The sequence below is a fragment of the Anarrhichthys ocellatus genome, unplaced genomic scaffold, assembly GCF_004355925.1.
Source record: "Anarrhichthys ocellatus isolate YVR2014 unplaced genomic scaffold, GSC_Weel_1.0 scaffold3, whole genome shotgun sequence".
Lineage (NCBI taxonomy): Eukaryota > Metazoa > Chordata > Actinopteri > Perciformes > Anarhichadidae > Anarrhichthys > Anarrhichthys ocellatus.
The window spans coordinates 10,568,925-10,585,952 of record NW_022280033.1 but is presented as its reverse complement, the minus strand read 5'-3'; the positions used below and the strand labels follow the sequence as shown (position 1 = coordinate 10,585,952).

General features: G+C 44.4%; 1 protein-coding gene across 3 annotated transcripts; it reads left to right on the top strand.

The window, feature by feature from the left end:
- Positions 1-16: 16 nt before the first annotated feature.
- LOC116400102 (E3 ubiquitin-protein ligase TRIM8-like) lies at positions 17-11,308 on the top strand. Of its 3 annotated transcripts, none has more exons than XM_031877764.1 (7): positions 17-734; positions 2,521-3,123; positions 8,182-8,277; positions 8,900-9,133; positions 9,378-9,409; positions 9,801-9,916; positions 10,033-11,308. In XM_031877764.1, exons 1-7 carry the CDS (start codon positions 732-734, stop codon positions 10,680-10,682), a joined length of 1,734 nt encoding a protein of 577 aa, XP_031733624.1. In that variant the 5' UTR covers positions 17-731; the 3' UTR covers positions 10,683-11,308. The 3 variants fall into 3 exon arrangements, with proteins under 3 accessions (XP_031733624.1, XP_031733635.1, XP_031733627.1); XM_031877775.1 differs by lacking the exon at positions 17-734 and adding an exon at positions 1,628-1,917; XM_031877767.1 differs by lacking the exon at positions 17-734 and adding an exon at positions 1,629-1,921.
- Positions 11,309-17,028: the final 5,720 nt, after the last annotated feature.

Here is a 17,028-nt window from a genome sequence, read left to right as displayed (position 1 = left end):
TGTGTGTGTGTGTGTGTGTGTGTGTGTGTGTGTGTGTGTGTGTGTGTTATTTACAAATGCTGGACATTTTTCTCTTGTGTGTTTGTGGTCATACCAAAGTTTTAACTGTTGGCAGTCCGTTGCCAATACAGTCTGTGTCAAATGTGTCCCGATTCTATAATAATGAAATGTCAGGCTGAGCTATGATTGATTGATATTCACAGTTTGTCTGGAATAATCAAACAAGCGTCTGGCTTATTTTCTTATCTGGCAAATGCTGCAGGTATAACCACCTCTTCACCCCTGTGCCAAGAACATGACTCCTGTATATTTTTTTTTTATTTGCGCATCATGATCGTCTGAAGTTATGAAATTAAATCATAACTTCAGAAGTCCGTTGGAAATGTTCAGACACGAGGAATCTGTGATCAGTGTTGTCTCCGGTGGCCACATAAATATGAGTTTTGTTTCATCAGTAGGACCTGCTGATGATGAGTTGTGGTAATATTCCTCAGTGCCTTGTGTAGGAAAGGACCACGTCTTCTCTTGATGCTGCCTAAAGCTCCTCGGCTGTTGAAGAGAAGTCACATTAAATCAAGGCCGCTGCGTTCGCTCTTTTTCTGTCATTGCATTCCATTTCAACACAAAAACAGATATGACTGCTTCTACTACAGATATGTACTCTTATACAACATCTTGTGTTTGTTTGTCTTTTTCTATTCAGAGTGACGTGAAGTTCAGACATCGTTGACATGGTATTTTGTTATTACTATCTTATGACTGAACTGCCTGATTGTAATCCCAAGTGCATTAAAGCATGTAAGTATTTACATAAATAAAGCTGGAACACTAATGCAGAATTACAGAGGAGCTTATTTTATTTAAAGATGTGTGTGAATGCTTTTATCCATGTGTTTTACGCACAAACACACAGCCATGGTAACATGCAATGTCACCATGGCTGTGCATAAAGTTTAGTATGTTGAGACACTGGATTACACTATTGTGTTTATGTTCCTATTAAGGCATATAATCATATAATGGTGATTATTTAATTATTAATAAAATGAGAATAATATGGCATGTTTTAGAATAGTATCTTAATGCATTATTGTTTTTTAATCAACAATTTATTCATGTTTCATCGGTAGAAGCCAATAGAAGTCCGTAATAAAAGCAAGTTTTAGTTGAAAGGTTGTGAAAAATCCGTTTGACTTGTGTTGATTTATTCTTTATGGCAATTAAATAGTTATAAATATAGACCATGGCCCCTCAAAGTTGTTTTTATGAATGGCTTATAACTGATCTATAAAGCGTTATTTAACCATTAACACAACTGTAATATACATTGATCAAGCTTTTAGTTACAACCAAATACACTTTTACCGACCCGAAAGAAAAGCGTCCACAATCTTTCCCCTCGTGCACCTACCCTCTTTTGGGCCCCTGGGGGCCACTGTCCCGGCCCAGCCCAGGACTCCACTTCAGAAACCCGTGGTGCAAAGAATGACGGGTCACACAAATGTCTCCCGGTCATCTCCAGTCTCTCCGGTAGAGTTTGCTGTGGCCTTGTTCCCTTCGCCTTCCTCCTCTCGGCTCCTCCCCGTCTCTGTGTCGGCTCTGTGACGGGTCACGTTGTCGGAGGAAGAGGAGGAGGAGGAGGAAGAGGAGGAGGAGGAGGGGGGGCAGTCGGTGTGGAAGCACTGAGCTCCCTACCGGCCGACGAGTCACCGTCTGTACGCACTTACCATTAAATATTAGTCAAAGAGTTGACGGGAAAGCGAAACCAGCCGGATAAACATCGTATCAAACCCCGACGTTGGTACGTCGGACACACGTCTGGAATCTACCCGGAGGAGCTCGATCTCACCGCGGGCTGGATGCGAAGCTCGGCGTTATAGGTGCACCGGAGTCTGCCGACGACATGGGGAATAAATAGTTGGTAACGTTGCTTTAATTCTACAATAACGCATCTAACACGTCTCGTTAGACTACCGTGGAGCTGTGTTGACGATAGGAAAGATCCTCTTCGCGTAAAAACAAAATGTCAGTGTAGCCCAGTGACATTTTATCAGCCCTATTTCCAGTGTTATTCTGTAGCAAGTTGTCACTTGCTTTCGGCTTGTACCGTCCTGTCGCGAATTCTCCAAAACGAGAGTTCACGAGCCGATTGTTACATTGTCGTTGCATGTAATTGTTGGACCGTGACAACAGTTTAGAGATGTGTTGTCGAAGTTTCACTGTGGTCGCACTTCGTAGGACACTTGACTTAACGTGACCCGTTTCTTGTAAGCCAGTCGTCGCCCTGCTAAAGCTCCGTTTGCTCATTGTTGGAGGCTACTGTTACTCCTCATGCGCATTTACCCTCAAAATAATTAGTGCTGTGGGTGCTCGGCACACATCGTCCTTTGCCATTTTGTACTAGACGTAATAAGACTGTGGTAGGCTTAATTTTAATAAGGGTATTTCTTTATGTATTCATAGGAAATAACGCCCAGTAATCCATATTTAGAAATTAATTCTCAGTCTTGCTCTTTTCAGTCACACATCAGCAGTTTGGATCCGGCTGAAGTCATGGATGAAAGTTGGAAAAACTGCTTCGAAGAGGAGCTTCTGTGTCCCATCTGCCTGAATGTTTTTGATGAGCCCATCCAGCTGCCATGCAAGCACAACTTCTGCAAGGGCTGCATCTCTGAGGCCTGGGCCAAAGACAGCGCCGCGGTCCGCTGTCCCGAGTGCAACCACGACTACGAGCAGAAGCCCGCGCTGGAGAAGAACTTCAAGCTCGCCAACATAGTGAAGCGCTTCAACTCGCTGAACACCGACAAAGTCCCCGCCGTGCTGCACTGTGTCCTCTGCAGACGAGGGCCCCCGCTGCCCGTGCGGAAAGTCTGCCTGCGCTGCAAGGAGCCCTGCTGCCAAACCCATATCCAGACGCACCTCCAGCAGCCGTGTGCGGCCCCGGGACACCTGCTCGTCGACGCCGAGGAGCTGAGCGCTTGGACCTGTCCCAGTCATGAGGAGTACAGGCTGCTCCACTGTGAGGAGGAGCAGGTGGCTCTGTGTCCGTTCTGCTGCATCTCTCACTGCACTAACCAAAGACACACAGTGTGCGATGTGGACACGCAACGCATACAAATGCAGGTACATAAATCGCTCCCACACATACTCTCTCTCACTCGACCCGTTCGCTCGAAACTATCCGGTGACAGGCAGGTGACAGTCAAAAGATTTTGATAGAAGCACTTTCTTCCATGGATTTTAATTTGAAGGAAGCAGACCTTTCTTTCAGTTCACCAGTCCTTTTCTCTTTGCCTTTTATTCTTATCTGACGTGAGAGGACCGGACAGGTGAAAGCCGACCCCTCAGGGTAGATGATAGCACACACACACACACACACACACACACACGTACCCACATGCAGGCATACGTCCCATACAGCTTTTAACCTTGATCAAACCACCCATTCCACACTGCCACGCCTTCACATTAGCCGCCCTGTGCCCTCGGGTAAGTGCTGTGATGCAATCTGCATCCACCGGAAATGATGACCCCTGTGCAGCGGGGGTGGATCCTCCTGTAGTTGTGTTATGTTAACTTCCCCGATCAGTTTCAGGACTTGTTCAGAGGGGGGAGCTGCATACTGGTACGGCTATAGAGGCTGGTGAAGTAACTGACACGCTGGTTTTGAGAAGAAAATGCGGGTAATGTGCGGACGTGTTAGTGTGAATAGTGAACTGCCTCGGCAGGGGTTGACCTCAGGATGCCAGGAGGAATGCGGTGTCTCGCGTAAGGCCAGGGTGTCATGGCTGCCGTCCACTCCTGTATTTTCCTTTTTAGTTCTATACATCATTTCAGTTCACTCTCTTTTCACAAGCCTAATGTAAGTGGCAAGGTGTAAAAAAGAAAACACAGCCACCCACTCAGCCTCATGCACATTTCTTCTCTGTCGGCGAAGGGGTGGAAGTGAGAGTCAGATTTAGCATCTGCCGTGTTGCGGCCTTAATACGTTTGGTGATTGTGTTATTCCAGTTGGGAAAGTTACAGGCGCACTTCTTTCCGGCGTGTGGCTCACAAAGTTCGAAATCGTTTCGAAATATTTGGTGAAAACTGTTGCTCCGGAGCTATAATTGGGACAAAAGATGTCTGTTCAGCCCTTTCCACAGCTGCACTCCACACACACACACATCTTTCTGTTCTTTGACAACTGTATGTTCGCAGGGTAAATGGAGATATCCAGGAGTCAGAGCTTCTGTCTCTTCTCAGATTATCACGGTCCGTGCTTGGGCCTTTAGTCACAGAGTGCACTCTCATACTGATAAATGTGGCAATAGCCAAAGAGTTAGGCTTCTTGTACGCCGGTCCATTTCTTCAAGTAATTTGAGGCCAAAGTGGCTTCTCTTCAGCTCTTACTAAGAGGTCGTTCTCCTTGACGGAGCTGTGGTCTATTTTGGTAAAAGGATTTTAAATTCCCCTGGCAGCACTCTTGTTGCTTTTGGGATAAACAAAAAGGGAAAAACCAATGTAGCTATGTTCATATCTTTGCCTCTCAATGGAGACTTTTACAGTAACCTTTTGCAAGGCTCGCTGGTAATTTGGAGACGAGAAAGGAAGAGTAATATAATAGTAATGTTGGCCCTGGGACAGGCGGAGGTGGAGCCCTCCCACTCAGCCTCACCTTGGTTTTTCTCCGGCACCACAGCAGGAAGCCATCGCTCATGGAAGCTCTGCCGTCTGCAGTTTTCTTGTATCTGGGCTGGAGTGAGTCAGTTACCCAGAATGCTGAGGGCAGTCCATTGACATCAGACGTGGGGAATAGTTGTCAGTCGATTGTGAAAGAGGCTCTCTGTTCATTGAGCCCGAGGCTCTTCATTTAAACATGAGCTTCCTGGCAACCCGCGGGTGTCTGGGTGCCTAAATAGGACAGTGGGGGAAAGTGATCACTGGTGGATTTAATCTTGATAAAGGTAGACTTTCACACTGCGACAGAGAGATCAGCCACCAGACAGTTCCCTCCTGTCCCCTTGTGCTATTTCAAGCACACAAGACCAGAAAAAAGGGAATTGGAGGAAACATGGCAAAATGAGGAAGACGCAGTTGTTGACTAGAAGCATCCAGGCACAGAAAAGCTGTTGCCATTATGTGAGGCCACGTCACATAAAGCAGTGCACGCACCGTTTACGATGGAAAACTAACCCTAACCCAACAAAGTGGTCTTTCCTGTTTTTGTAGAAACAGTAGTTACACGGAAGGTATGACATGCCGCTGAGACTTTATGTACTTGTGAGGACAGTTATTATTCATACGAGTGTGCTGTCTGAAAAGTATTGCGCACACAATACATGAAAAACTGGATGAGACAAGAAACGCAGCCAAGGAACTAAGTGGCATGTGAGTTTAAAGGGCAGATTCAGGCGTTCATGTCGGTTGTTTGAAGAGGACTCTTCACCTTAAACTGACTGTACAAGCGAGCTGTAGTTTGGAAACGTAGTACAGGTTCGGGATGTGTCATGAGTGTGTGACACACGATTAGGGACCACACACACACACTTTTCAATAAGATGATACCCATGTCACCGCTCCTTTAGGTGCACAAAAGTAATTGCATTTAACTTAAGCTGCTAACGGTAGCTACTTAGCAAATCTAAAGGATGTCTACTTGTGTGTATCTTTAAGGCTTGACAAACACGATGAATGCTTATATATTAAAACACATTGCTGCTTTTTTTTTTTTTTTTTTTTTTAACTCCACCTCATTGATCTATTAAGTAGAACTGGATGTGCCATGGGGAAATTGGCAACCATTTATCAAACATAACTTGCTCATGTGATCGTCTTAATGTTGGGCTTGCTTCAACATCTCCGGTTGTTCCCCATCTCTTGTGCTCACACTGTATCGGCCTTTCTACCATAAAGTAAAATGCGTTCTTTATTTTTCCAGTGAGACCTCCTTTAATGTCCTGTCAACACTGCTACAGGGATGTAAATAGTGGACTGAAAACTTAGCGACTAGCCAACATCAAAGGTAGCTAACGCAGTTAGAGGCCGTGTCACTTATTCACTACTCCCCGTTATAATAGACACTCAGTAGTTTACTCACGATGCATTGCATTGTGGGATTGTAGACGGAAAGTGATACCATATATACCATGAATTCAGAAGTTGGACACTCAGCCAGGGACTAGCTAACCTCGAGGGAGCATTTAGCTGATCGGGGTTGGTGGAGACCAAAAACGGTGCTGAAAGGAGATTGAGTTTCGGACCTACATTTGTTGGGTGGCCATATTATTTGAATGTTGGTCCGAGTCTCCTGGATGTGTAACTACGCTACTGTTTGCTAACACATTCGGCAACAATTGTATAAGGTAATAAAATGTCAATGTTGTGTTTACAGGTTGTTCCGCTGTCCCTAATGCCTAGTTCACACTGCACAACTGTAGTCCCGATGACCCCAGATCGGAGACAAATCTGCGCTTGCTCTGCGCTCGCACATCGGCAATAGAGCGCCATGTGTGTGTGTGACCGGGAGCTACAGCCAATGAGAGTGCAGGACACCGGTTGAGGGGGAAACCTGGCGGAGGGGTTGCCTCGCCTGTAGCCTTCCTCTGTGTTGCATTGTCGGTTGTTGTTGCACATAGGGTGTCGGATGAATAAACGTAACGGGGACTGATCTACACAGGGTGAATAGCAAAGACATGTGGAAACGGGTTATTATGTCAACATCAACAAGCATGGCTACACCCGTGTCACTTCTCGCGTGTGTTTTTCGTGATAAGACGTAGTTTGGAGACCTCATCAGGGACTCCTCCTGGTGAAAGGTCTTGTAGTGTGTCGCCGGTCAGTTATACAGTATAAAAAAAAAATCACAACAACTTCAAGACATCCGATCACAAGACAGCAAGTCTGTAGTGGGAACCTAGCTAGAGCGGCCAAAAGAATCCCTTCATGTGGTCTTTCCTTTTGTTAGTGCATCATCTGTCTATAGTCCAAAGTGCTCGTCACATTCAAAGTGGCCTAAAATTGTGAACCATGTAAACTGGAAGAGACTGAAAGATTTCTGCTGTTACCCAGGTGGAAATAGGGAATATGCAAACAAGCAAAAGCGTGAGTAGTAATACATGTTGGCTAGTATTTAATGTCATTCAGCGTCTTTTTGTTTTAGAAACTAGAGGGACTGTTGGAAGTGTTCTCTCCGGTTTAGTATAGTTGCCGGCCAGTTGTTGTACATAAGACTCCATGAGTGTTGTAAGCAGCTGAAGAGGGCTGTTGCTGTGATACCACAACGTAGCTACCCTGAAACTCGCTCACTAGAGACCGCAGGAATGTCCTCGCTCTCCCCATCTCTCTTTTTTGATTCAAACTTTCCCTCTGTTGGTTTCACCCTCCTATTTGTATGTCTTTCTCGCTTTCATTCTGTCCGTTCTTGGCATGTGCGAGCGGAGCCCGATAGCACTTCTTCCCTCCCGTTCCCTTTTCTTTCTCCCATGCACACTCATGCGGAGGGTGAGGGAGAGAGAGAGAGAGCCGACCTCGGCATTATGCACACAGACATGACAATCTGTCACTGACACAGAGGCCAGTGCAAACAATGGGAGCAATGCATGTGGCAAAATGAGAAAGCGGAGAGGGGTAGTGAGACACCCCCTGCTTTCTGCTCCCTCACATACACATTAGCTTTCACATATAAATACATACACAAGGCTTTGTTGCCATGACAGCAGGTTTTCACTTATTTGGGCATGGTGCCTTTCCCATGCAGAAGCAGTTCATTAAAAAAAAAAAAGCGTACCTGCCCTCCCCCCTGTTCCTAGTTAGCTGTCAGCCTGTGACAGTAGATTGATTTCCATCTCCTGCGGTAAATGGAGAAGCATTATGTTTACGGGCTCTTTGACCGGCCTTTGGCTGTTTTTGCACTCTCACTGAGTCCATGCAGGAAGTAGGCTGGTCCCAACAATGGACTCCACTTGACGTAGCAGGGTACCAGACAAACCTAGATGAAATCAGAGATGGATTTGTGCAATTGCGTTAGCATTTTCTGCTGCTTTCCTCATCGACAAATGTGGAGCTTGTCTTAGTGACTCGTGAATAGCAGCCAGGTCTGCTGAGGTACAAAAGAAAGTTAGTATTTGATATTTGTGGTGTGTCCTGTTGTGGTTCATCTGTCTAATCCATCTACTTGTATGTCACTATGTCTCTCAACAGGCCATGCTGATGAGGCAGCAAGGCAGACTGGATGGTCGTGTTCAGAACATCGATGAGCAGCTGACCAAGCTGGAGTCAGACAAGACCCTGATGAAGGTAGAGCACGGCGCACACGTCTCATGAACATTATCAGTGCGCGGTCCTCGGTTCTTTGTCATTGTGCGGGCTTGGTGCTATCATTTCGTCCACACGCTGCTGTAATGAAATGACTCTGTACCTTTTGTTCACTGTTGCAAAAATGAAGAGAAAATGTAATTTATCTGCAGCTTTGAATGGCTGGTGCTTTGGGGTGGAAAATGCATTTTGCAAATGACTTTTCCGCTTCAAAAAGCACCGATTTCACAAAATGAAGTAAGAAGGAAAGAATATTTGAACCTCCAGTAACTAAACACATCAATTAATTCCTGTGTATTGAAGCTGAATGGTGTTAATTGTAATGTATGTAGTATACTGTAGATGCTTATGTTAAGACATTGAAGAAATAATTGGTAAAAAGGCAAAGTTGTATGTAAAAGTTTGCACTTAATATTGCACTTTCAGCGGTCTCGTATGGGACAGATTAGAGAGAGAGAGCGGTGACATCAAAAGTGATGACTTTTTTTACTATTCAGCCATTGCTAGTAAATTCATTTTGACATGCAAATGAGGGGGCGTACCTTCTATTTGGTGCAAGTGTATGTGTTTGCAGATCAACATGTCCCCCCCCCATCCTCCACAGGATGCAGTGTCTGAACTGAAGGAGCGAGCGAGAGCCCAGTATCAGAGGATGCATGCGCTGCTAGAAGCCAACCAGGCTGAAACCATGCAGATGCTGGAGAGCACCTACAACACGTATGTGAGGAAAAACTCCCAGCAGGTCTTGCAGCTCAACGAGAAGCGCCAGGAAGCAGAAAAACTCCTGAGCTTCGTACAAACGTTCTTCAAAAGAGCAGACGGCATTAACTTCATGAAGGTACAAATGGCGCTCGTGTCTGTACACACACACACACACACACACACACACACACACACACACACACACACACACACACACACACACACAGTGTTTGCAGCCACAGAATCAAATGTTGTGCTCTCAAGAACACAAAAGCAATGTCACTGTCACACACCAATGAATGTGTTCTGCTATGGTAGCTGTTTGTTTAAGGCAGATGGTGGCTCTGAATGACCTGTGTGCATCTTAATGTCTTTTTCAGAACACAAAACCGTATCAGCTGCTAATGGACAGGTAAGCATTTCTCCTTCTATTCCATGTCACTTTACTGCTACCTTTCATGCACATTTCTTTTGGTGCACTGACCCTCATTCTGCTGTCACTGAGGTTAGAGCATTGGATAGATAGACACATATTCTCTTCTTAACCACAATTCATTTTTCATATAGCTTTGTTATTATTATTCATTCAATCCTACTCACAATGTGTATTCATAAAGGAGAGACGTATACTTCACTGATGCATGTAGCTATATGTCATATGACAAGCAAAGTATGCGTCCAGTCTTCCAGTCAAGTGAAACGCCAGCCTCAAGGTGCAGAATGCATCTCAAGCAAGGGGTGCAAACGGCTTACTGAATCTGGTCCACAGTATATTATATGTGTCTCTGTTTTTTTTTTTTTAGGTCAAACACGCACCTGAGCAGTACTATCCCTCCACTCCGAGTGGGCCAGCTCAATTCTCATCATTTGCTGTCTGAACTTTCGACGAGAGAAAAGAACATACGAAAGATGCTGGAAGGTAAGAAACAATTGGAACGAGTAACTAGAGATGAGGGAAAAGTGTATTTAAAATATCAATCTCTGGGATATATTATAGTCAGAATGAACTATTGTTTTGTTTTCTGCCATTCTCAGAACCGTTCAATGAGGCGCCCATTCTTGAGATCGTCCAGTCACACAGCAGCTCTGCTGGCTCTCACATGGGGACGGCTTCAGGACTACAGAAGAGGAAATATGGCATGGCTTTCCTGGAGAGTAACAACTCCACCTCCCAGGATCCTCCACCGTTGCTCTACAGCAGCAAAAAAACCTTCCTGGCTGATCAGACCCATCACGCCTCATCCATGTATTCCTCTGAAGGCCTCTCCCAGAATCCCCACGTTGGGCCCGGCCATGGCCGACTCCTAGACACTGCAGCCCATCACATGGTGGGTCTAGGGTCCAGCAGCCACCACTCAGGGACCATATTCTCCCCCTCCCATTACCCCGGTGGAGGTGCCTCGCAACAAGCCATGTACGAAGGGAGGAAAGTACTGATGTGCACTCTGAATAACTGCTGCTGCTCCAGGGCCCCCGCTGCTCGTGCCCGGCCTCCGTACCCAGCGCCGGACTCCTTCCCCTCCATGACCTCTCAGGAGTTTCCCCCACATGCCCCGCTACCTACAAGCCAGCCGCTGCAGCATTTTCCCATGAGGGGAATGATGGAAGCCTCACAGACAGCCAGGCACCCTGACTTCTACGGGCTGTACGGCCAGTCTTCAACCAAGCATTATGGGACCAAGTAGTAAACCACAATCAGCATTTGTACCGTTCTCATGAAATCAGAATTATCATCAATTTCCATGTTTGCTTTTTGTTACTTTCCGTTATGGAGAGATATGTTATCAGTTTGCGTCTCCAACCCGCCATCATGGTTAGATTACTTTGACATTTACTCGACCCCGTTTTGGGAAACCATGCCCTGTTAATGTCGGTAGCCCGGTTTACTTCTTGAATCACAGTGGCGGTAGTCATGCTGTAATTTGACGACACGGTTGTATTTTATTTATTTTCTGTTTCAATTTGACTGGAAGTGCTAATGTGAATAATGTAGTCTTAAATCCTTTCAGGCAGTGAACAAAATAAATAACATATCCTTCATCACGAGTCCTGACATGGGACTCCAGAGACTTCAGTGCCTAAAAAGACTGTTAACACGCTCTTATTGTACTTGCAAGTTCCTAGCTCTTGATTATTTCCTGTTTGCGGCCGAAAGCATGCAGGGAGCCTCTCCATGCACTCCAAAGTCCATGTGGCTTTAGAAACACACTGGACTTCAAATGCTTGTCAGGTTTTTCATGAATTTTTATACAAGATTATGAATAAACCAAAATCAGTGGAAAATATGAAATAAACAAGCATATTACTTTAACCTTTTGTTGTATTGTAAGCATGGGTTCACACAGTTTAATGTGATCTTGTGGGCTTTTATCTATGATTATAGTTTAAACTTTAAACAGTGACACAGAGGTCAGATTATACTGAGGCACACATTGTGTGATTTGTTTCGGTTAAGAGGTTTTACAGTTTAACTCTCTGGGTTACAGTTGAAATGTCAGAGCCTCCCGTAAAATAAGAATAGCCGTTATTGTAGTGCATCCCACCCTGCAGTTCACCCACAAGCTATTCATAGGCTCAAAGACGTGTAAATGAGGAAAGAAAAGACACTGGGTGACCACATGTTTGAGAAATACTGCATTCAGAGGAATCTCAGAACACGGTGGAGGAGGTTTGGACAATGATTTGTTACAGGCCAGGCCACAGAAGGCCCATTATCTGCCAATTTAGGGCAGTTCACTTCCTTGTCAACATCCTGGTCTCTGGCAGAATCTCTGTCTCATCCCTCTTTGTCTCGTTATTGGTGCTCATTGTCAAGTTAGGTCAGAAAACAGGAATAACTGATGAGCAGCACCTCCCTCCCCTCACCTCTCTCTCTCTCTTCGTCTCCCGGGGTATAATTTGCTGGGGCTCGACGCGGAGGAGGAGGAGGATGATATAAGCGAAGAGTTTTAATGAGGGCTGGGACAGCATAGTCATCTACTTATCTGTCACTCATACTCCTTTCATCATTCCCCTCCCCCCCCCCCCCCCCAGCTAGACGGTGAGATAGATGGAGCGAGCTGAGGGGCGGGGTGGAGGGCTTAGAGGGAGGAGAGGAGAAAGGGAGGAATGGTTGGAGAGGGGAGGGGGAAATGCAGAGTGTGGCACATCACTTATTTATGGGTTATGAAGTGTTCTGCCCTCTTGTTACGTTCTCCTTTTCTCTTGTCCGGTCCGTCTGTTGTGTGTTTTTTTTCTGTGTGAACACATATATTTCTGATATTCTCTCCAAAGAGCTCGGCCACCTTTAGCGGCGAATGCACGCGGCAGAGTAGGAGGAGCTGAGGTTTAGTTACAGTGTGGCATGAATCTGACATTTAGTGTGTGTGTGTGTGTGTGTGTGTGTGACAGAGAGAGAGAGTGAAAGCCTATTAGCATTCCCCTTGAGCACTGTTCCTTCTGTGTGTGTTATTAATAAAACATACAGTAGATATCCTGAAGGAGGCCATACCATTAATTTAATCCATATAAATAATTTCATTCATAGCTGCATGTTTATACATTGTCATTTTAAACTCTAAAAATCAAGGATTTAAATGGTAGAGACTCTTATTTTGTTTTGAAACTCAGCAATGATTTCTTCAGCAATATTTTGAATGTCCACTACAGTTCATGACTCAGTCTCGTAGTAATTTATCAATCTATGGATAAGCACCAACATGCAGTCGAATCCTGTTGTGTGAGCGAATGTGTGCTCAGGTGTCAGAGCACAATCAGTCAGTTACTGTGTGGTTCCTCACACAGTATACATGCAAAAGTGGGCTCTGCATATGTGTGTGTGTGTGTTTGTTCTCAGTGAGGTTACATATAGGGTACAGGGTGATGCACTTGACAGCTGTGCTCTGTTGTGGCAGGTGGGTTGAGCTGTATATGTATGAGTACAACACGCCCCTGCTTGCAGCAGGACATGAGTCTGTAGTGCGTGTGTGTGTGTGTGTGTGTGTGTGTGTGTGTGTGTGTGTGTTTTCAATGCATGGGAAACTGTCAGCTGTTGTGCAGCTGTTGTTTGTGTGCTTTAGTCAGTGTTTAGATCTACTATTAGAGTTACAGTGGGCACTCTCTTGCTCTCCCTCTCTCTGTTTCTTTCACACACATTTTCCTACCCAGCATGCATTACTGCCCAGCATTACCTGCACCAAGACTGAATAATCAAACAGGGTCAATATAGCCAACGAGAGGGTGGGGTGAAAGTGATCATTTAAAATAAAGAAGATCCCAAAAACTCACAAAAATAAATTGGACGTAAGAAAACACGACATCGCTGAATAACTCCTGGAATGCACTGAACATCACTGTTGATATACATCAGCTGAGGGAGGAGCTTTCCTCTGTAACTCAGGCCTCTGATGAATAGTATTGACATTGTCCCAATACATTTGCACAGCTTACAGCATGTGAAACTGTCCTGTCAGTCCAGTGGTGGATGTGAGAAGTGGCTGACATGGCAGCCTGAAGTATCATAGTATTTGGAATACATGAGTGGCCATTAGTGCTATTAGTCTGGACACACAGATTCTTAGCAGTCCTCCCAGTAACACTGACAGGAACAGGGACGTAAACAGCATAATGCATTCAGAGTGGCTATTCATCAAACATGCACAATGCTAACCTTCATCTGATAAGGTCTTTGAAATCAGTGCCAAAACTCCAATCAAGGATAGCAGTGCACACACACACACACACACACACACACACACACACACACACACACACACACACACACAAACGGTGCAAAAACATCAAAGACGAGGATCTGTGGCCAATGTTTTTTGATCTACCGATCTATTTTTGCCAGTGGAAATCATTGTAACATAAACCAGTCTTCTGTCGCGTCTCAGCTGAATGGAAGCAGGCAACAATAAAACAATGTATACCAGTGGATTAAGCAAAGACAGGAAGGGTGTGTGCAGGTAAACTGTTATGAATATGGCAGGCACGCATTTCAGAGGCCCTCTGTGGAGAACAGCTGTATGCAGTTATTGAGTGAGAGTACAGTGGCAGGCTTTAGCTGTGGCTATAGTGACTTTGGCCACACTGTAGTGACACATGCAAGTACCAGAGGTGGAATAATAACACATCTTTACTCAAGTACTGCACTTCTAAGTATCATTTTCAATTTATTTGCTGTATTATTATTTTTATATGGAAAATTATTAGTTTTTTCTCTAAAAGGCTGTAGTAGAAATTATTAAAATAAACATCAGACCTTACTTTATTAACTTTTGTTCATAAGGTATACATGTAGTTGCACAATTAAGGGATTCATTTGTACGGTGCGTGTGTGTGTGTGTAGGTCTTTACTGCCTGCACATGATGACGTGACTATGACGAGCTGTCAAAGAGGAAGTGGTTTCAGCCAGGTGTTTTTCTTTTAACTACCAAATGTTTGTATCGCGTCTCAGATTTACATACATACTTTGAATCTAGACTTTTTAAAAAGTAGTGCAGATATGTGTTCCTGCCTGCTAGTTTCCCTGCTGCTTCTTCTTCAGTTGTCTGCCGCGCTACTTGTGGGCAGATAAAGCTGACAGAAACTGAACAGACGAAGGCAGGAGCGGTCAAAATCCCCTGTCAACTGTTCCAAGTGGCCTAATTTCTCTTTCAGTTTTATTGACATGTGGAGAATAACTGTACTTTCCAGGAAGCAATTCAATTACTGGAACACTTAAACACGCTGGAGAGTCCCCAACACATTTTAAAGTGTTGAAATGTAGACTTTTTTTCATAGTAGTGTTGAGTGTCTTGGTTAAATTTGGCAGTAGGCCTATGTAACATTAGTTGCCTAAATTACTGGGATGCTTACCTACTTTGGTCCTATATTTGTGGTTGGCAATATGCAAGGCTACAGGTTATTTATTACTATAAGTGGTGGCAGCAGGTCACAGACCACAAACCTGCTTAGATAGAAGAGTTGGGGATTAAGATGGATGTAGGGGATGTTTCATCCTGTCGGGAATCAAGCATTGCGCATGCGCCTTATGGATTTCTGTTACTCGTGCCTGCTCTAAATGGCTTTCCTATCTTGAGGAAATGGGTAAAACCACAGGTGGGTTAGACAGTGAGCCAGCATGCACAATTCCAGGTGATAATAAACTAATATTTAAGAATATAACAGTCACAGGGGCCGTGTTTGTTGCCTTCAGTAGCTAAAGGGGGGGACTTAAAAATAGTCTTTACCAGGTGAATTTTTTTTGTGGTGACAAGCAAAGCTGAAAGTCTGCATCAGGCACTAATCAATGCATTAAGCCACAGGTCCTAAATTCGATACCAGAGCAAACAGACAAGTCACTGAGTCAGATGTGTCCTTTTATGTGTGCTAATGTTTGTACTCATTGATTTCCCACAGTACAGCCCTCAATAGGCTACATTGGGTAAGTGATACGTCCTTTTCTTACCTCGTTCTCCCTACACGATGCAACAGTGAACCTGAAGTTTTTTGACATTGACGCTCCCCGGAGGGATCAGAGTACATTTACTAGCTGACTTGGCTTCTTTTAATATCACGGACTGTTGAACAGTCCTTCTGCCTTCTGCCACCCTGGCCCAGGTCAGAGAACTGGTGGACAGCTACAGGTAGACAGACGACAAGCCCTTGGCGACCATGGCACATATCTGGATGGATTCAGTCAGTCGGTACAAACAGGAAGTGTTTTGAAATGTGATATGTTGTTTACGAGTGTGTGTTTTAGAGTGGGCAGTATTCTACTTAGGAGCAGCAGCTCTACACAGAAACCGTACGACTCTTTCTTCTACTTGTGAACTATTGAAGGCATGTCACTTCAGGTGAGCCCGGAAACTGGAAGTTCAGCAGGTTCATAATTACAATCAGCACTGTTGTGTGACATATTGTTTTTTTTGATAATGCTGTTCTTCAGGACAGTACTTGTGGTGGTGTTCTGGCAGCGGGTGGACCAGTCTTCTTCTAGCATCTTTGTCAACTACACCAACCACAAAGCTAAATCATCTTATTTCTCATCACATGCCAACAGCTTTTCTGTAATTCAAGAGCGGGCTCAGAACTACTGATCTGTGGAAGTATTAGAGATCCGCATACAGTGCATGGATTACTGATTTTAATACAAATGAAGTACCATGAAGTACAGTGAGAGTATGACTCCATCTTTGGCTCATCATAAATATGGCTGATGCTGAGTCACACATTTTCAGCTCATTAAATTAATGAGGCCATCTTATTCCCAGATATATCTTCTTATTTGTCTGCACTCAAAAAATGCCGTGGTAAACATTACATTGTCACCATATGGTTGATAGATAACTAATTATATGTCACAAGCTGTTTGGAGAATTGTGACATTTTATGCTTATTTAGAGCGCATGTCCTCGCTATTATGGACAGAAAAATAGCACGTTTGTTATTGTAGAATATAATTTAAAACGTTTTTTTAACATAAAGTATGTAGATATGGTAGAACATAAAACATATGTAACAGAGGAGTATATAATACATAGAATATACAAACAGAATTTAAAGAATAACAGTTAGCAAAAAAGCCAGAACTGCTACCGCTTTCCCACAAATATTAGTGGAGTCAATATTGTGTAAGGGAATCTCTTGATGCGAGACTTTTGATTTTGCAGTGAGTGATACCTCCTTCTCAGTAACATTTCTTTCAACATGAAATGCATGTTATCCGCCCTGCTCTGAACGCAGCTTTAACCTCTACATGGAAGGTTAAGGACTTAACGCATCACACAGACGCTGGGCCATAAAACCGTTTTATCCAATAAAAGTGGTGTGAAGGTTCACAAAACAGCCACTCAGCGTACATCGAGTCGGATGTGGTTTATGAGTCAGAAAATAAGGAGCAGCAGCACCTGCTTCAAGTCAAGGTGACATTAAATAGCCGGAGCATTGTTGCACATTGATTTGCTATCTGTCCTTTTTTTGAGGCTTACTCATCTGGTTTCTTACCTTCCAATCAGAAGAGAGAGAGAGAGAGAGAGAGAGAGAGAGAGAGAGAGAGAGAGAGA